Genomic DNA, 21699 nt, shown 5'->3' with positions numbered 1-21699 from the left:
GTACTTCAGCATGCAGAGATTTCTGCGAGTTTTGGAAGCTCTGCACACTTGTAAGGGACGGTGTACACTTACACTTTTTTTCCCTGCCTACTCCAAGCCCCACAGACCACCCATTGCTCAAAAACAGTTCTGTTCTTTCAGCAGCAAAGTGTGTCATTCGGTTTTAGCACATTCATTTGCCGGGCTGCTGTGTTTATGTTAAGGGAAGCCAAACTGAGAGATGAAATGTTACAAGGGTGAAGTACAAAGTAGACTCAATTTTTCTCAAGTTAAGAGATGCCGGTAATTTATAGCGTGGCTCTGATTTTCATTTTTATGTAACAGTGGAAAGAATTAACTAAATGCAAAGCTCTGGGAAGAAAGAGAGAGAAGAAGAGGAGGAGAAGGAGGAGGAGGGAAGATGAAGGGGAGACACAAAGGGGAGAGTTTTTGTCAGATATTCATAGAAGGCTAAGAAAACCGTTCTGCTTAGCTAGCAGTGCCCTCCTGAGACAGGGTGGCAGTAAGCGAGGAAAATAACAAGATAAATGAAATTTTTGCAGCTGCTAGTAAAATATTGAGAATCTGCACTTTTTTATTGATCTTTATGATCCTGTTGCCAAGAGCCACTTTGCGGTGACAAAATATGTTGACAAGTGCATATCTCACTGCCATGAAAAATGTGGTAGAAGATTCTCCTTATGTCTGCAGTGTTATACAAGGAACAAATTGCATTGCTACAGCCAATTCTTTATAGAAAGTCTAAATTTAAGGCCTACCAACTCTAAACACTTTTATCTTGAACTTCAGAATAATGTTTGTAGCAATTCTTCACTCAGAAAACTGGTTGAGGCCTAACTTCTCTCTCTCTTTTTTTTTTTTGGGGGGGGAGGGGGGAGGGTCTAGAGATGTTTTTCTGCCTTATATAAGCTGTTAAAAAAATGGTCATTTCTTGGTACTTTGACTGTATCACTTTGGTATGTAATCCTTCAGCAAGAGTGGACTGTCCTTCTTGTATATATTGAATTTCTATCCATCTCACAGGGGTGTGTTTTACTGTTCCATATGAAGCATAAGGGAAAAGCCACTGCAAACCGATAACATTTGTCTTTTATCTTGTGCCTGATTCGAATCTTACATAGTTTTTCCTGCCATGTAAATGTCGTAACTGCAGAAATATCACTCTGAAGCTACTTTTAGGATTTTTTGCTTCCCCCCGGCCTCCAGTTCCCACTTCAGTGGTCTAGAAATAGACCTCCAGTCCTCTCTCACAGGAACAATGAGATATCACATTTATGGTAACACTAATTTATATATTCTAAATCATTGGCACTGCCCTCATGTTCCATATAGAGGCAGACTTTAGTGCTGCATGATCCTATTAAGTCAAATTTTTTGATTTCCCCTAAGTCTGTCTTTCTCAACAACCCAAGGTCTCTCTTTTGATTGCATATTACTGCCATGAAGAGTCAGTTTACAATACTTCAAAACTCTTGTTAAATTTATTCACATAAAAGAGCTGTTGTCTATTTACCCTTAAATATGTTATCTTCAGCTTAGATGACAAATACAAAGCCGTTTAAAATGGCTGTACTTGCTGATCTGTGTACACCACTCAGATGGTTATCCTGTGTAAGCAAAAAGTGCCATTATAAAATCCCCCTGAAACAGACATTGCAAGAAAATACTTGTATTTTCATAGCATCTTGGTCCTTCTAAAATCTTAGTGTTTAATATATGCTAGATACAACTTGTCTGTAATGTTGTTAGCCTGAGTTAAAGCAACAAAGTCCTTCTCTAATGACAGATTTGGTTTTAAAACAATCAGTAGGTCATTCATTTAGTTATCTGCAGAAACATTTCCAAAACAGTGAATTTCTATTGTTATAGCATGCACTATAAGATGAAAATGCTCTGTTCCTAAATTATGCAATATTTTCTTTTTTCTTGATTAGGTCAAATATATTCTACCGGGCTTGTGTAGATATCCCCAGGGGCACTGAGCTGTTAGTGTGGTACAATGACAGCTACACATCTTTCTTTGGGATCCCTCTCCAGTGCATTGCACAAGATGAAAATTGTAAGTCTTTCCTTGCATTTCTGCCTGTGTAAGCCATAATTCCTCTTTCATGCCTAATCAGATATATCATAGAGTATCTTAGAGGAAGCTCTGTCCCTGGAACTTCAACATCAGTCTGGATGGAGCTTTGAGCAGCCTGTTTTGGTGGTGTCCCTGCCCATGGCAGGGGAGTTGGAACTGGATGATCTTTAAGGCCCCTTCCAATTAAAGCCATGCTATGATTCTCTGATTCTATGGTATTTCATGAAAGTGGTAGTATATGTAAGGTAAGGTGATGCGCTTAAACTGTGCAGAACAATGTTAGAATCACGGTTGTGTATAAGTGATTAATTAATCTATTGTAAACAAATTTGTTTGGTTCTCCTCAGTGTTACCAGACCTATCACGAAACACTGTCTTGCCAAAAGAGTAATGCATTGCAGGCCCACAGGGCCTCTCTTGGTGATTCTTTTTTCTATTACCTCCGAACATGTAGAGAAAAGCTTTAGCTGGCTGATTTAAGAGGTTAGATCCTTGCCATTAAATAAAAATCCTGCTTTTAAAAATACCAGCTGAGTGTAAGTACTCTGAAATGACAATAAATCCCTATCCCAACCTGACCATTCCCATTGTCATCCATTCTTTTTCTTGTTCTCAACATTTTATTTCTAGTTTGCTAGAGATTCTCACAAAACTAAACATGCATAACACAGGCACAATGTAGTGCTGGATACCTTTGTCTGTAATAGAGATGGGTGATCCAGGCACATCCTTCAGTTTTACTGCTTGTGTGTGAGACTTGTTTAGAGCTTGCATCCATTTTGGCAACTACATGTATCTATGTAGTAAAGAAAAGAATAATGGACAAGTTGACTTTGGTCTAAAGTAACCCCGTGACTGCCCACACTTAATAAATTATGTATAAGATGTATGTATTTGGTCCTGTACTTGGATACTTAAACAAGATGAACTGCTAGGAAGAACTAATGCCTTGTAGCAACTTAAATACTGAATCATGCAGCAATTAAACAGCAAGATAGCAGGGATTGAACTGTCAAAAGTAAACATCCTTTCCCATCTTGAGTTTTCAAGTCTGTTGGACTAGAGAAAAGTTTAAAAGAAATTTAATTACTGGCAGAAATATTTGCTGATGAAAGTCATGCTCTGCAGTGTACAATATAGAAATATTATTTTTTCTTTCAGGAACCGAAGGCTACAAAATTTTTTTTGAAAATAAAAGCATTATGGCTAAAATCTGTATATATTATCTCTTGCTATTTTTCCATGAGACAAACCAGAGTTTTGTCCACAGCAACACCGACATTAGTAGATAAATTAATCTCTGATCATAAAGCTAGCTACAGACTGCTATAGGACTTAAGTCCTGCTTAAACTCACAGAATGTACTCTCTGCTTACCTTCTGCACAGGGTTATTGTCAGCAGCACAAGTTTTTCCTGTATTCTTTAAGTCTTTAGTAGCTTGATCTCATTGTTTCTGTGGCCTTTTATGAGTACAATTTAAGGAAAGGAAAATAAAATTAAAAAGTGATCTCCTTCTTCTGAGAATATTGAGGCAAAATGATAGTATATAAACTGCTCCTGGTACTGAAGAGACATAGAAGACATATTCTGTGACCGGAAACTTGTGATAGACAGCTCCAGGGATGTAACTCTATTGAGAAATTAGGTTCTCACATACTACAAAAAAGAATTAATTATGAAGAACCTCAACTGACACAAATATTCTGTAATATTGGAATTGTCTAGATTGATCTAGATATAATAATATAACTCTAAAGCAACTGGCATGATTTAAAATATTACCAAATATCAATTTGTGGTTTGGGATTTTTTTTTTATATTAAATAATGTTGGCTGATTCCAGCTTAATAACTTACAACTAAAATTTAATTCTCATATTTGCTCTTAGAAATCTATCATCATGGTTTACCAAAACAGAGTTGTAGTTTCTAATCATCAGTTTAATACATGTTACGTACTTATTTTTAGATATAAATAGTGACATTAACTAAACTTGTGTACATAGACTTATATGTATATAGCATACTTAATTTATAAATTTTCATTACAATAATAGCTCAGGAGCCTGAGTGTGCCCAAATTAGAAAGCATTAGAAGTTAGTTGGTACAGGTAGCCTAAATTATGTTTATTTTTGCATTGTCATGCAAGCTTTTGTCAGCTGAGTTTATTTTTCCACAGGACCATTGCCTCATGCACTGTATGATCTACACGGTTGTCAAGGTGTGAGGCAGCTTGACCTCCAGCCTTTCTTGTCACAAATTCAGCCCTAAATCACTTCTTTGTGAAAAGCAGATTGTATTTGTTGCTGAAATATCTGAGTGCCTCAGAAGCCAAAGTTACCTGATGATCATACGACTATAAACAATTTTCATGGGACTTTAAAAACATTTGTATGCCTGTTTTGTAAGTGGGAAACTGATGCATGAAGATCTCTCTGCCCGTGCTTTGCAGCGTTTCATGGTGACCTACCTGCTGTTAACCTCAGGCACAATAAACATGGTGAAGTCCCTGGCTTCTCACTGCGTTGGCAGCGTGACTATTTGTGATATGCAATAGTATAATACCCTTAGAGGCCTTCAGTTATCCTTTCAGAGGATGACTATTGCTGCAGTAGATATTTAAGCCCTGTTGTATCTCAAGGAGTGTCCCAGCAGATTGTTTCCTCCATGCTCTCAAAATTCATGCTTGTCTGTGATACAGCAGTCAGATATGCTGACTGCAACATGCAGAGTCAGGGTATCACAAGTGGTCCAGCTTTTTCTTTCAGAAGGCAATCCCATAGTGTAATAAATGTATATCACAGTCAGGCTTCTCAGGGTCCTTTCAGTCTCATACACTCCCTCGCAGGAGTTTTCATTTCAGCGTCACAGAATCAGCACCATCCATTTAGATCACTGTCTCATTCAAGGCCTTCTTTTCTTTTTTTCCCCCCATTTTTTTCTTTTTTCCTTTTTTGATACATTGTTAAAATAAAATTGTTTCATTGTAGTGTCAAAAAATGGATGTTGATGTTTTTCATGTCTCCCAAAACTGTATTAGTTTTAAAAAGACATAAAAAGGATCTTATTTACTTTTCTTGTTTTCTCCCAGTGAATGTCCCTTCGACTGTAATGGAGGCCATGTCCAGACAAGACACCCTACAGCCATTTAATAAAAGTAGCAAACTATCCCCTGCCACTCCACAACGATCCGTAGTATTTCCACAGACTCCGTGTAGCAGAAATTTTTCTCTCCTGGATAAGTCTGGGTCCATCGAGTCAGGATTTAACCAGATCAGTGTCAAAAACCAACGAGTTCTTGCAAGCCCAACTTCAACAAGCCAACTAAATTCTGAGTTCAGTGACTGGCATCTTTGGAAATGTGGGCAGTGTTTTAAGACTTTCACCCAGCGGATCCTCTTACAGATGCATGTGTGTACGCAGAACCCTGACAGGTAAAGCCCAGGCTCTCTTTATTTCTATATCTACTGATAACCAGATCCATGCTTTCTTCTTTTATCAAGCTGTTATCATTTTCAAAAACAAACCATTATTATGAGGAGCCTGTATGACATAATTCATCTGCAGCTGCATGAAGTAAGCTGATAAAAACTATTGCTTGCCTTCACTATTTGTAAAAACATTCAGTGCCTAAATGTGCAGATAAAAGGAAATAGCTAAGGATATAATCTTGTTTTTGGAATGGTTTGGTACATCTGATGGAGGCAACAGAATAGAATGAAAATTTATGAATATCATAGATGGAAAAAATGAGGTCAAGATAATGAAAAGTCTCTCTGTCTTCCAAAGATAATCTAACTTGCTGCTCAGTGGCTGTCACAGTCATTTCAGGGTTCACCTATAGTGTGCAATGCGTATGAACTTAATTAAGTACTAAGAGGTAATGAATTGGAATTTTTTGCTTAGTACTATTTTTCTTCATAGCATGCAAACCCATAAATCGTACAAAGCTGTCAAAAGGAAATACCTACTCCACCAGTGATGTGGAGGAAAACAGATGCCACTTATTCAATAAACTAATATCCACACAGAAGAAAAATGTTGACTAGATACCTCAGAGTCAAAGTTGGTTTGAAAGTTTGTCAATACAGAATTTTATGGCTGTGAACTGAGGATGAAATTTAGCTGAACAAGTGAATTAAAATTTCAGGTACTCTGACCGGTGGCACAGTAAATATAATGGAACCATTATTTATGAATCAAAGCTGGTTTATTTGACAGTTTTGATAGCTGGCAGGACAAAAGACAAAAATCAAATTAATTCAATAAAAAACGCCGCCCGTGTTTTGTCTCTTCTTCAGCTGTGAAGATTTGAGCAGAACAGCTGAATCCCTGGAAGGTTGCTCTAAAAGTAGCATTTAGTTGTGAATTACAGTTAACAAAACACTACCAAAAAATAGCAAAGAGTGAGTCTGTGCATGTGTTTGTGTGCATGTCTATGTCTCCTTGTGTACTTTGTGTACTATCTACATGTACACACATGCTTGTGTGATTCTATGGGTATGGAGAGAATAACTCCGTTTTTCCAGAAGAAAAGTCAAGCATGTCAGGGGCTAATTAGATCCCAAGCTAATATTCATAAGAATTAAACAATTGATAATATTGTGGATGCAAACAAGCACTTTCAACAGTTTTCTAGACTTTATGCTTGCCTCAGCAGAAGCAAATGCCTTGCTAAGGAAGCTGCAGGACAAAATTGGTCATTTAAGTGTCACAATGTCGAATATTGGTCCTGAAAGGCCTGCTTTCCTACATATCATGGACTTCTGTGTTTCCAGTATTAAGGCATCCTAAGCATACCGTAAAGCTTAAAATGGTGCATTCATCTGGAAGAGTCTAGAGACTGGAAAAGGCAGGTTGTGAGGCCCTCCACATATTTTTTCAGTGATTCATCCAATCAGGTGTGACACCTAGATTTCATCCTTTACTTGAACCTGTGTCTTCCTTTATGAAGAAGCATAGTTATTGCAAGAGAAATCTCTCTTAATGGCAGTATTCTTCACTCTAAGTGACAGCCAAATATTCATTTTGTCAGAGAAAGAAAATGAAGATAAGCCTATCTTACCATTAGATGTTCCATCTTAGAGGTGAGAGATTAATTGTTTAAAATTAATTTTATTTCTTTTTATTTATTTCCTCCTAAGGGGTTTGTGCCAAATATTGTCTGAAACACAGACTGGATTTCTGGTCTTCACTTTTAAAACTGAACATTCTCATTAGTAGAGTCCTGATTCATGGTGTCTTACCTCTCAGTCCCTCCTGTGCCTACCAAGCCAGCAGCTTCCTCAGGAAAGTCTGGAGATTTGTCAGCTCAGAATACCCTAGGGCATAGTAGGAAATCATCTTGCTATGATTAAGATCATTGCAGTTTATTCTGTGTTTGAAATTACCATAAATAGCAGGTACTTCCCTAGGATCTGTGTTCCCATATCTCTGCTTAGAAACCACTACAATTTGAGCTTACTTCACAGGAAACTTTTTGTCTTTTAGCAGGTACCAGTTCTTTAGTGACACAGTGTCTAGAAAAAGCGGCCTTTGGTTTCTTAAACATACTGCATTTTTCTAGATGAAAATTTTTACAGTGTTGTACTGTAAAAAATTGTAAATTTCCAGGAGACATGAAACTAAGGTGTGATTTGTGAAAGAATACCTGCTTTCCAGCCCAAAGCACTGGGTACAGCTCTCTGGTTTTTATTTTCTCAATGACATCTGCAGCACCACTCCAGCTGATAAACAACTCCTCATTTATTGTCAGCAATTTGTGAGCACACCAGTCACTGCATCTTTGATGTGACTGAAGCAGCAGAGCCTGTCGTCTCTAGGAAATGGACTTCAGTCTATCTGTTCTGCCTTAGTATTTGTTTTGCAGCAATGCTATGTAGGAAACACACCTTTGAATCTATCCAGGAGTCTAATTCATGGTCTGAGATTTGAGAAAAGCAGACTTCTTGAAGCTTGAGAAATCCAAACAAAGATAATACAACAACTGAGATTAAGAAAACATCTAAATGAGAGCAGACATAAAGCAGGCCATTATATACATAATTCCATGAAGTAGTAAGAAATAGGTGATCCTAGTTAACAGGCAGATCACTTAATAAATAAAAATAATTTTAAAATATGATGAATCCCAAATAGGAGGAATTATTAAAATAATCTGCTATGCTTTTTGGTTTTTTCAAGATTAATATTTTAATTTAAGACAACTTTTAATTATTTACTGGTTTACTTATATACTTCTCCCCTTCCACCAAATTTTTTTAGCTTGTTACATTTTTTAGGGCTTCTCTTTGAAATTAAAGCTAATTGGGGTTGAAGTGGGTGTGGGAGGTACAAATTTAAATCTATAATTCTTGAACTTGAGGACCTTCTGAGCCTTTCAAACCTTTTAAGCCTTGCCCAGACAGAAGTAGTTTGAGAAGATATATCAAGAAGCAAAAGTTGAAAGTCTATATTTGTGGGAAGGTTTTTTTGTTTATTTTGTTGGTGGGCTAATTTTTATTTAATTTTTTATTATTATTATTTCCTCCCTTCTGTTGCAGAAATTACCGACAATCCTGTTTGGAAGGCTCAAAAGAGGAGTAACCAAAACTCTTTATGACAATGAACAATTTTTAGAGAAGTTGATTTTGGTTTTTTGACAGTAACCACTTTTCCGATAAAGACATAGTCCTTTTTAAAGTCATCACTCTTCCATATTACTGTGATCACCAGATTCAGGATATATTGGTGCTGTGAGAAGGAAGAAGGCTACAGTTCCCAGCTCTGTGTGGCATATTTTATGTATAACCTGTATATCTGTGGGATATATATTCTCACTGACTGCCAGGTTTCAAGTGGAGAATCTGAGGGAAAACATGTTCCATAAATATGTTAATGGATGATAGATATGGGTGTGATCTGGCACCCACAATTCTCTTTACTCAAAAGATATTATTACACTCATGTTTTGCAATATCACCTCAATATTAAATAATAAGCTTGTTTTGCTTTGTTTTTCTTAACAGCAAGTTGAGGTTATCAATTTAATAGATGTTTTTCTCTAAGGTCATATCTTAGTCCATTGTGCATTTATATTTTCATTATAGGTTCTGTGTCTTTGACCTTGACACACTTCACTAATTGATTTGAATCTCTCCAAAACAGACTTTGAAAAAATGTGTGTTTTGAGAAAGAGATGTCTATTTCTGTTTATTGAGTGTTGCTCAGTTAAAGTAAACTTCATGCTGAATTTAATGCTGGTTCTTGCATAATCTCTTCATAAAGGTTTGCAAGTGCCCTGTACTCAGAGCTAATAACAATAAAAGGTGTACAGAGCAGCAACTCCCCCTGACAGCTTCAGAAGCTCTGAGTGTGCTGGCTTTCTGCTTTTGCTGGTTTCTTCACAAACATTTTTAACAGTTGATTGCAGAACTTCCAGCAGGTCCAGCTTTGCCATCCCTGCTGCTGCTTGGTGCCTGAGGTGCTTGGGACCGCAGCTGTAGTGGCTAAGGGGAACGCCAAGGCAGCAGGGGATGTGGAGTCCAGAGGGAGTGAAAGTACAGACCCATGGCTCTGCTGATGCTAGGGATGTTTCTCTGTGCAAGTTAGCCATATCCTGAGATGTCACTTTCTTCTCAGCCTTAATTCGACTTACTAGAAGATGCCATTCCTCAAAAATACCTTCCTGTGAGAACAACTGTGACCTAACTCCTCTGACTGCAGCTGTGCTCTTAAAGCTGTTCACTGTATAAAGGCCTGGTCCTGAAAGATGATGCTGGCCCCAATTCAACCTGCCTTGCTTGTGGGGTTTCTTGCAGAGGCTGTGATGTGGCAGCCTCCACCTTATAACAATGAGAAACACTGTCATGAGTTTAAGGGAGCCCTGTGTCCCACTCTTTGAGACTGTGAGATCAATCACCCTCTTGCAAACCCAGGAGCAAAGAAGAAATCAGGTAAAACCACCAAGATGCCTGCATGGATGAATGGGGAACTCTCGAATGAATTCAAAGACAAAAAGGAACCCTCAGAGGATGCAAACACAGACAGGCAGCCTGGGAGCTATACAGACAGATTGTCTAACCAGTCTGAAATCTGTTTGGGAAAGCTATAGCCTTGATAGGATTGATAGGATTAAGTGTGGGCAGGGACATCTAGAACAACAAAAGCTTCTGTTGTTACACTGGTGATAAAAGGAAGACCAGGGAAAATATGGGTCCTCTCAAGGAAGCAGGAGGCCTGGTGACCTGGGACATGGAAAAGGCTGAGATAGTCAATAACTTCACTGGCATGTGTTCCAGTCACACCACTAGTGTCACAGAAGGCAGAGGCAGGGAGAATGAAGCACTGCCAGCTGTAGAAGATCAGACTGAAGACTGTCTAAAGATGTTGAAGATGAGCAAGCCCACGGGGCCTGGTGAGAAGCATGTGCCTGTCCTGAGAGAAATGGTGGATGAAGTGGGTAGGCCACTGTCTGTCATATTTGAGAGGTCATGGCAGTCTGGTGAAGTTTCTGTTGATTCAAAAAGGGGTCACATAACCTCCACTGTTAAAAAGAAAGAGTAGGGCAGTCAGTCTCACCTTGGTACTTATCAAGAGCATGGAGCAGATCACCCTGGCAACCAGGTTAAGGCAAAAACCAGAAAAAACCGTGGACTCTGATGAGAGCCAACATGATTTCACTAAGGGCAAGTCATGCCTGACAAATTTTTTAGCCTTCTACAACAGTGTTTACAGAGTTGGTGAATAAAGAATAGAGGCTGAGGTCATATACCTGGACCTGTGCAAAGCATTTGCACACAGCAGCCTTGTCTCTGAAGAGCCATAGATTTATTTGATGGTCAATGGATAAGGAATTGGCTGGAAAGTTACATTCAAAAGAGTTGTGGTCAATGGCTTAATCTTCCAAGGGGAGACCAGGGATGTTCCTTAGGAGCTGCTATTTGGACTGATGCTATTTAGCACAGCAGTGTTTATTGGTGATGAGGACAGTGGGATCAAGTGCACCTGATGACACCAGGTTGTGAGGGGCAGGTGACATGCTGGAAGCAGGGGATACAGTGACCTTGGCAGGCTGGAAATGTGGGACTGTGTGAACATCATGAAGTCCAACAAGAGCAAGTGAAAGGTCTTAAATGTGGGTCAGGGCAACCCCAAGCACAAATATAGACTGAGTGGAGAGTGGACTGAGAACATCCCTGAAGAGAAGGACTTGAAGATGTTGGTGAATGAGGAGCTGGGCAGGAGGCGGATGTGTACTCACAACCCAGAAAGCCAAATATGTCCTGGGCTGTGTCAAAAGCTGCACGGGCAGGAGATGATTCTCACCTCTACTCAACTCTTGTAAAACCCCACCTGAAGCACTGCATCCAGCTCTGGGGACTCTAACATAAGAAAGTTGTGGATTTACTAGAGAGTCCAGAGGACAATGTCAAAGATGATCAGAGGGATGAAGACAGGTTGAGAGTCTGGGCCGTTCACTGCTGAGAAAAGAAGGACTCAGGGACACCTTATATGAGCTTTCCAGTACACATAGGGGCCTGCAAGAAAGCTGGAGAGAGATTTTGTGAAGACATTTAGTGATAGAGCAAGGACTAATTTCTTTAAAATGGGTAAAACTGGTCTTTAAAGAGGGAAAATTTAGATTGGGTGTAAGAAAGAAATTCTTTAGTATGAGGGTAATGAGACAGACTTGAAATTTTCCCAGAGCAGCTGTCAATGATCCTGGGAATGATCAAGCCGAAACAGGATGGGGCCTTGAGTGGAAGGTGTCCCTGCCCATAGCAAGGGGTTGGAATCAAGATGGTCTTTAGGGCCCGTTTCAACACTGGGCGTTCTATAAATCTATGATCATGTTGGTTTTTAACTTCTTAGTCATCAATAGGGAGGAAAGCACTTTTAATCACATGCCAGTTTCCCCTTTCAGCTGGTGCTTTTCTAGCTCTTTCTGAAGAAAAAGAGTGCTATGCTATGTTATTTTGTCTCACTGGGCTAAGACAGTTTCAATGACAAAGTTACAAGTATTCAGAAACTCACTCTTGCAAGCACTTTCTCTACTAAGAATTGCACTAGAATTCCATACGACACTTGAAAAAAGCAAATTTCATAGGCCCCTTCACTTCTGAAGAGGCCACACTAAAAACCTATAAAGGAAATAATTTGTAAATGCAATGGAAACTAATGATTGGATTTTTCAAGACTGTAATAATTCAAAGAGTTAATAATTTATGTTGTAGAAAATAAATTTAAAACACTCAGATATAATTAGGAGTCAGAATTTCGAAAAGATTTTTTGGCAGAAAAATAGTAAAAGACAAAAAGCTATGTCAGTTTTGCTAAATGAAAATCTAGAAAGAATTAATCTAAATGTACAACAGTCTCTCAGTAGCTATTTCAGATAAAAGCATATGGATTTTTCTATTCTCTTAGCATGCTTTGTACATGTAAGGGGCTCTTCATTCCCTGCCCAAAGCATGAGGTTTGGTGAGCTTCAGTAAGTCTTATGGGGAAGCATGAGTTTTGTACTGGTCCCATACATGATGTAGTTTCACACAGAAAATTATCAACTCCAAAAGTAAGCAAATTTTAAGACAGGAAAAAACATCACCAAGGAGCAAAATCATTCAAGAGATTGTCTAGCTTAGAGAGCTGAATTTGTTCCTTAGTGTTTTTATTTTGAAAAATGTGTCTTGAACAACTTGGAAAAGCTCAAAATATAGATTACCACAAAACCTGAAAACTACTACATTAGCACTGCTCTCAGAATTTCACTTTAAAAGGCCTTTGTTCCTATATGGGCCAATATATAGTCAGAGACTAGGATTAGGGTCTCTAGAAAAAGCTGATGGATTCTAAACCTCAGTAAACCTAGATATGTTATCAATAAAGCATGGTATTAATAACAACAGTGTAATTTTCCCCAGAGGAACATTTTCTTTGGGGTAAGTAGATTTCTTTTATACTCAAAAACAAAGCTGTGGAACTAAAAGCTCCCACTAGGTGTTTAATAAAAAACATTAGAACTATTTCTGATGGCTGCCAGAACATCATTCTCATCTGCACATTGCTGTAATCAGTTTAGCTGTTCTTAACTGTAACTTGAAATCACTATCTGGTAAGATTTTGATTCACATGGATATCGTGAAGCTCAAGAGAGTACAATACATGTATTGGCTATTCCAAGGAAATGAGTTTTTCTGAGCTGGGAGTCTAGTAGTGGATTTTTGAACGTGCAGCCTATGAAGACCAACATTTCTGTCACATTGTTGCTGCTCCTTCTTGTCTGCAAAACTCTGTTATGGCGAGGTCACAATCTTAATTCATTGTCCCAGTGCAGACAAAAGTGATAGCAGAAGACATAACTGCTACATCAAAGGCAGGCATGCTCTGCCCATGTCAATGTAGTCACTGAACCGAGCATTGCTCGTGCTCAGTCCTTCAGCACCACACTCATTTTTTTTGAAAAATAACATATTGATTTTATTTTCTTCCAAGAAAAAAAATCTGAGCACAGTGAAATGGTTACCAGAGAACAGAATTATAACATCTGTACTTACTGAATGTTAATTTTTTTGCTCTTTGAAAAATAGGTAGTATCCAAAAGTTGTCAGAAGTTGGTATATTTAAATCTGCAATTGTGCAAATTAAAGCATTTTTAAGATGTTATAGTATTTGAATGCATTTTTAGGCTCTCATTTTAAAATTAATTTTGCCTAATAAATGTCATTTTTCTAAAAATTACATATTTTAACACCAGGCTTATTTTCCTGAGTGTAAGACAGTGAAATATATTCTGAGTATTTTGAAAAGACATGTATTTTGAGCCAATGAACTCTTATTGTTTGGCACCACAATGTTCACTTATATCTGGTTTGAAATTTTGACTGTTTACAGACAAGTTACAGTGTGACTTTTCACTGCATTAAATTAATCACATTGATTTATTTATCACTTAAAAAACCAAAAGATTAATTAGCTTTATGTAGCATTGTATCATTTTTTGTGGTTGCTGTTAAAAATAGATAACCAGAGGCTAATAGATGTTAATGGTCTCCTTCACTATTGAAAAAATCAATGTTTCTTGGATACAGAATGTATTATTACACTATTTTGCTTAATTCACCAATTATCTCTGTTTTACCAACTTCTGAAATTTCATACCAAATTTGATAAATATTTTCTGTGCAAATTGACTTTGGATTCCAAGAAAGGTGAAAACTAGACATGTTACTATTTGTCTTCCAGTAAGAGAAACATATAAACATTTTCTTGGTTTTTAGTGTGGGGTTTTTTGGTTGTTGCTTGTTTGGGTTTTTGTTTGTTTTGTTTTGATTTGTTTTGTTTGGGTTGGTTTGGTTTTCTTTTAATATTATTTTACATATTTCTGTGCATCTTTAAGGCCATATCATCTAAATTACCTTTCCACAGCTTTTATATATTACTTTCAAACTTGTTGGAGAGTAGCTAGATTTTCAAATGCAAGTAATTAAAATTGTAAGCTATTGAGTTATTGATGAATACTGAGCTATTAATCAAGCTAAAAAATTCTACAATCAAGGTTCAGTGCTCTGAAGCACTGTAAAATAATAGTATTTGTGTTCAGTGATGCAAGTAGCCACAATTAAGCAGTTCACTTGACAAATGAAATAGTTCACTTTATTTTGCACTTAATTGAATTGTACATGCCTGGTCACCATTGTCTCTTTCCCTTTAGTTTTGTTTTCTAGCCATTTAAACATATACATTTATTACAGAGAGAGCAATAAAGTTGTGCTGGCCATTGGCTCTGGAAATGCAGACACCAAGAGTTAAAATGTTGTGTAGGGTAAAAATCATTATTATCCCTCCAGAAAAAAAAAAAATCTTAATTTTCTTAGCAAAACACCTGATAAACATTCAGGACTCTGCTACTAACTTAAAACAAATGTGAAAAAAAAAAAAAAAAAAAAAAAAAGTTGGATGTTGATATTAAGCGACTTTTACCGAAGAGAAATATATAGACATGAATTCTGGCATTTTATTTTAGCTAGCATTTAAGCAGACCAGTCTCACATTGCTGTCTTGTATCCTTTTTTCTGTGTTTGCAGTCTTCTTGTTATGATTCTGAATTTCTAACATATCGGTCAGTTTTGTGTGTTTGTTTGTTATGTTTACTTTTAACAGGATGTGTTAAAAAAACTTGAGTTCTGTGAAAACCTGAGTTCTTGGTTTCCTTTCAAGATCCCCAAAAAATTAATTTTCAGTCTAGATGGGAGAAAAATGTTGATAAAATGTAAAGATTTTCAAGTGAAATAAGAAAACAGAAAGATAATTGTAGTACGGTGATCATTTTTCCCAAGTCTCTTTTTAAAATAGGTGATCTCTAAAAACCCCCCAAACAAAGTGAGGAGTTTAATTGTGAATAGTTACAGAATACAACTAGGATATACACATAACCATCAGACATGCATTTGCAAGTAAGACTGTAGCTGGCACCAACAGACAGAAGATTTCATGAGTCCCGCAGCTCCAGCGTGCGTGGGTCTTTTTTTTGACTAAGGAATGCCGTGTTGAATTTGAGAGAATAAGGCAGGCATACAATGTGCAGTGCACGCTCACTAGTTTGCTGAATTATGGTTTTTGGGCCCCACAGAATCTCAGTTAATTCCTGTGCAAGATTTTCACATTCGTGAAAGAGGTTGTGATGTTTTGGGTTTGTGTTTCCCAAGAAACACCCAGAGAAGATCAGGAGCTCCCTTCTGTGTGGCTTCGGGCTCTTGCCAACAGGAAGCAGTGACGGCATGCTGTTTCTCTCTCCCACTGCAGGCCCTACCAGTGCGGCCACTGCTCCCAGTCCTTCTCCCAGCCCTCGGAGCTGAGGAACCACGTTGTCACGCACTCCAGTGACAGGCCTTTCAAGTGCGGCTACTGCGGGCGCGCCTTTGCTGGTGCCACGACACTCAACAATCACATCCGGACACACACTGGGGAAAAGCCCTTCAAGTAAGTACTTGAAGCCAGCAGCTTTTGCCAGCTGAGATTAGAGAGGGAAGTGCATTACTGCTGCTCACTAGCATCACCAGCACCCTGCAGAGGTTCCCTTGAAAGCCAAGGTCAGACCATGAAGTAAAACAGCTAGTGGTGCTGTTAAAATCAGAATTTATATGGGTTTGATTTTGGGTTTCTTGGGAGCCTTGCACGATTTTCTGTTCTCTAATGATACCTTGATGGTTTTAATTGTGTCAAGCTGCTGCCAGAGAACCACAGCTAAAAATATGATCAAGGCTGAGACAGGCTACACTGTAAGAAAATTAATATGATTCTTTGGTGTCTATATGATGAGGTAGATGGAACTTCACTTAAAGGTTAATTTGTCTCTAGTTATATGTGAAAAATATGCACCTTCTTTTAGTCTCAAAATCACTGGATTGAAAATATAGCTCTGACTTGTGGCATAAGTTTTGAAACATCATAGTAATAAATTGATATTGTTCAGATGTCCAAGATAAGAAAAAAATAAGCCACCTAATAAAGATGATTTTACATTAAACAGACTTTGTTAATTTCTGAAGTTTTTAATTGCTGGTATTAAAGCTAAGCACATAGCTGTCTCAGAAATCTTCCAGCAGTGCTCATTTCCAGGCATAGTAGAGCTGATCCAGGTATATTTTGTCTTCTGTTGTGCAAGACTCTGCCTACATAACTGGAAATGTTTTCCAAAGCAGAAGAAATGCATCCCATACTTGTGTCTTTGTCTTGGCTGAACTGACAGGCTCAAAGTATACATATGTGGTCACTGGAGTAATTCCACCTAACGTATTGATATCACTTCTTTTGGAAGCTTCCTGGATGTTCCTAAGAGGAAGGGGAATAAGTGTAGAGGAAGGTTTGTGTCTCTTCCAGTTCTCCAAGCACTGTCTGTTCTCTGTCTACTTTTCTCTGTTTGTCTCTTTTTCCTGCTTTTGCCAAACTGTTCTTTTGATCTGGTTAATGTAAGAGAGCTCAGCCATGGGGCCTCATGTCAGAACCCCTCATAACAAGCCCGACAGAGATACTGGTGCACACTTTTCCTCCATATAAGGTTGGAAGGAAGCATGGCCTCCACACATGTCTTTGCTGGGGCAAGGGGACAGAGCTGAGAACAAAATGATGCATATCCATCACAGAAGAACTTGCATAGCAGAAATCATGGCTAGGATAGTGTTGTAGGAAGCAAAATATGGAAACTCAGAACATCTAAATATCGACTTCTTTTGAACCAGTCTCTTGAATGCTCGGAGCCCACAGAAAGTGAGCCAAAAATGGTGTGAGCAATCAGATTGATTTTATCTAGTTGCTGGGTAAATAGATTTTAGTAATTAATGGAAGAGGTTTCCAGGTCAAAATGGAAAATAGATTTCATTTAATGTTAAGGTGTTACTTATGTGTAACCTTGTTGACTCCACTTAATTTTTTTCCTTAACATCCTGTTTTTGTCATGTTTCCAATAGATCTGCTATTTTGCCCCATTTAGAGTCATTATTTTTCCCCTTTGGTTTACTAATTTTTTTACCCTTTTCCAAATGGGCTTGATTACAGAACAATTTCATTTGTGAAAGAACTTAATGTAAGTAATGCAACTAACCAGAGGGCTGGGATTTGTTTGTTTATGTGTTTTTTATTCTGCCCTGCTCATGAGCAAACATATAAGTATTCCAGGATGTATCTGACTAATCCTTAAGTTACAGCACAGAGCAACAACAACAACAAAGGGTGTTTGCTTTTTACTAGCTCTTTATGACATATGACATAATTTCAGTTGTGCAAGGTGTTTCTTTAGTTTCTTCCTTAAGCACTAGAAACAGTAACACCATTTTCTCTCTGGAAGGATTGTTGAGTATTTGCAGTAAGCTGACTAACAACTTCATGTGAAGCTAAAACTGGACCTGCAGATTTTCCAATTCCTGCCAGTCAGATAAGAGGACAAACAAGCCTTGATCCTGCAAGCTGTTCAAAAGGGCAGATTTGTCTCTCATGGAGGACTGCTTGCATTTGAGAGAGGAGGGGCAGAAAACTTATGCAGAAATCAATCTATTATTGCTGCTTGAGGAAAAAGAGAGATCTGCAGCTCATCTTGATGTCTCATCACTGTTTAGATCCTCCTTTGGAAAAGGGGTGCACAAGATCTGGTATCAAGAAAGTTTAGGGAAAAAAACCCCAACAAATCCTATTAAGCAAGAACCATAAATAGAACAAACAAAATTTGTCTTTTGATCATGCAATTTAGGTTTAAAATGTTTGTTTATGAAGGAACTTTGAGTGTACACTTACAAAAAAAACCCAAAAAACCCCACCAAGTTGGTGGAAAAGCCCACTGAGATAGTGTTTCTGTACCTCAGAGAAGTTTGTATTTGTGGTGATGTACACACTTCTTTTAAATAATATTTTTAATATTAGAAAGAACTGCCATACATGGCTAGTGATAAATTACTTAAATTCTAGCTAAGTTATTTTCAAAATAACAGGTATAATTTTGAAGGTGTTACTAGGTTCAATTTTAAATGTGCTTCTGCTGTGAATGAAGTCTCGTGATTTCTAATACAGCAATGTTCATAAGTGGTATATGACATTTTACAGTAGCATGAATTGTCAGCAATGTTAAACACTAAGTATATTTTTGCATATTTTTTCCAGAAGTTGATTTTAAAAATGGTGAACATATGGTGACAGTATTTTAAAAAATATTTCAGATTAATTGTTTTGTAAGAGGACTTTTGGGATTGGTTAAAAAGCTTTTTCTGTGAGAGGGCATTTTCTTTGTAGGTCCTAGGTAACTTTGGATGTATGGTGGAAGACCTTTCTATTTGCTTTTCATTAAGATAACAATGCTAAGTGAGGTTATCTGTAGTCAAAGCTTTAGCTGAATTTGACTTTTCATGTCATCACAAGCTATCAAGCCAGCCTCACCACTGTAAAGTTTTTGTGTATTCTTATCTTACTGAAGTCTCCACTATGGCTGCTAGTCTGGGAACAAAGCTCTTAAGTAAATTAAAATGCAGGAGAATAAGGAAAATTATTTGTCACCTCCATTCTCTTTAAATTTTTCTCACCCCCTCTCTGCTTTCCTTTCAGCAAAATTAAAAAATAGCAAGGGGACTTGCCTGCAGAAGCAGGATTATGCAAAGATCTAATATTTAGGGGTCATCCCAAAAGAATTAAGAGGAAAGACTATTTCAGCCTGTGACAGCTCACATTTTTTACATTGTTTCCTACTGAAATGCAAAACTGAGGAGCATCCATTTTAGGTTGAATATGTATGTTGTATCTGCAGTGACATCTCAGTGTTGTCAAGAGGGATTCTTCTTGGTTGATAGTTTCTCTTATATTTTTGATACCTTTCCAAAGGAGTTTAAAATGTAGTGTTAAATGTACTTGTTGAACGAAATATTAAAATATATTTTGGGAGTATCAAATTAATACTTTTAAATTAAAAAGGTTTTAGAGAAAATATTTTTTCTCTAAAATAGATCCTCAGCATTCTCTCCTTCCAAAGCCTTTCACAGAGGTTGACATAAATGTGCAAATTGAACCATTCCTCTCTATAATCCTCACTGTTAATGTTTTGAAAGCACTATGAAGCAAACAAGCAGACCAGTAACAATGAAGGCTATCTAAACAAAATCAGAAACCGCAGTACTGTAGAAATATCCCAAAACTCTTGGTGCACTTTGTGAACTTAAGAACAATTCTGTTTTTCCACCCATGCAAAACATACCAGGAAACCTTGTAGCAGGGTGAAGTCTTGAGGCTGAGGAGATGGAATGCTATAGTACATTGTTCCTTACAATTATATTGTACACATACATTGTAAAAGAAGGTAACATGGATCTAGTTTTCACTGATGGTACCTAATTGTCTGAGGACTCTGGAATTGCTTTGTACCTATATGCATCTGGGGCTGTTTAAAGTCCTTTCAAATGCCATCAGATGGCCTTAAGTGGAAATGAAATTGTATCTCAGTCAGTAAGTGTCATTATTGCCAATACATAGTGGGTTTAACCAAAATTTGATATGTCCAACATTCAGGCTTGGGCTCAGCCCAAGTTGGTATGTGGGTACATGAGATATGGACTCTTTTTCTTTTGTGACAATTTTGACTACTGCTGAACTTTCCAACACAACATTAAACGTGTACGGGTTACGGTACAGGGATATGCACACAAAAACACACACATGCTCACTAGTCTCATGGACAGAGCTTGAGGGAGAGGTTATTCTGCTATGATGGGCTGGGAAAGAATGCTTAGCAGAAAGAGAAACTGCATAGAGTGCATCACAATCCAGAAGAAAAATATTCCTGCCCTTCCTCCCGTTCCTACCTGCTGTAAGACAGTAATGCTGACTGCTGTGACACTATTATCTTCACCTTTTCTATCAGTTTGTATCCAGCAACAACTTCACTGGACCACATTGAAAAGAGGAATCAGGAGCCTAATACAGATCTCTGCCCATAAGCCAGGTACTTATATATCCAAAACGATGGACCTGAAACACCACCCACATCATTTGTAAGATCTGAGAAAATCCTAGGCACCTTGGGTACTATCTGAAGGTTACCAAGGTACAAGAGAAAGACTGGGGAATCAAATCCCTTGCCAGAGGCTTTATTCTGACTTTTGACTAAGGGCTGTGTAAGCCCAAATATCACAGTTTGACCAGCGGCAACGGTTGGCACCCACAGCCTTCCTATTCATAAAGGGTCGATGCTGATATTGAGGGATTTTTCCTTTTTCTGTTCTCTCTTTAGCATCCCTTTTTCCTGTGCCTTTATGTTAGTGTATCAGCCTGTAGCTGGGAAGGCAGAGCACTCCCACAGCAGAAGAATCTTGTGGATAAAGGATGGAAAGTTGTATTTAAAAAAAATGTGGTAAACCTTGCTCTGCACTTTCACTAGCAAAGCAAGGTGCTGAGTGAATCCCTGCCCAAGTCTAGCCTCCCAGACAAGCTCCAGAAAGGGTAAGGAGGTTGCCACAGAAAATTATTTTAGTGGGTAACACTGTATTTGATCACTCTGTAGCCTTTATCTAAGCCATTAATAGTGTCTAGGCATCCTGTTAACCCTGTATTTTGTTTATTTGGGCAAGCTCTTAAAATCAGGGGTTGCCACACCCAATTTTATAGGTTATTTTGCAACTGTATCACTAACAGCTTCGTTAGGCAAGAATCCAAGCCTCCTATTACTCATCAAGCAAAGTACTTGTCTTTGTAGATATCAAAATAACAAAACTATCAAGTTCAACTAGTCAGTAATATCTCATACAGACTAAGTTAACCCCCCTGCCATAAAATTGATTATAATGCCTCTGTGATAGATATATATGTATGTATATAAAAATAATACAATAATTTGCAAGTTTGTCAGGCAATGAAAGGTAGTATATTTTGACACACTAATCCAGTAAGTAATCAGTTTTCTAATAAACAATCAGCACTGCACTAATGTGTCATCAGCACTTCAGGAGCTCTGGAGAGTGGATGATCTGCACATAGACGTTAATGAATACCCCAAAAATCATTAAGTAATCAATACTTCTGAGTTATTTTCATTGAGCTGATAGGTCTGATACATTAAAGCTGACATTTTACATTTGTCAAGATCACAGTGCAGTTTTTAACAGTGGCA

General features: G+C 37.8%; 1 protein-coding gene across 2 annotated transcripts in view; it reads left to right on the top strand.

The window, feature by feature from the left end:
• Positions 1–21699, top strand: part of PRDM6 (PR/SET domain 6) — a 79470-nt gene that overhangs the window by 52313 nt on the left and 5458 nt on the right. For both annotated transcript variants that reach the window (XM_063423301.1, XM_063423302.1), the window contains exons 5-7: positions 1935–2059; positions 5173–5515; positions 15864–16040. In XM_063423301.1, the coding sequence (XP_063279371.1) occupies positions 1935–2059; positions 5173–5515; positions 15864–16040 (645 nt within the window). The remainder of the gene's footprint in view (positions 1–1934; positions 2060–5172; positions 5516–15863; positions 16041–21699) is intronic.

The sequence above is a fragment of the Prinia subflava genome, chromosome Z, assembly GCF_021018805.1.
Source record: "Prinia subflava isolate CZ2003 ecotype Zambia chromosome Z, Cam_Psub_1.2, whole genome shotgun sequence".
NCBI classification, from domain to species: Eukaryota; Metazoa; Chordata; class Aves; order Passeriformes; family Cisticolidae; genus Prinia; species Prinia subflava.
Note: the sequence above shows the minus strand (reverse complement) of the source record. Positions and strands in the feature narration are given on the sequence as shown.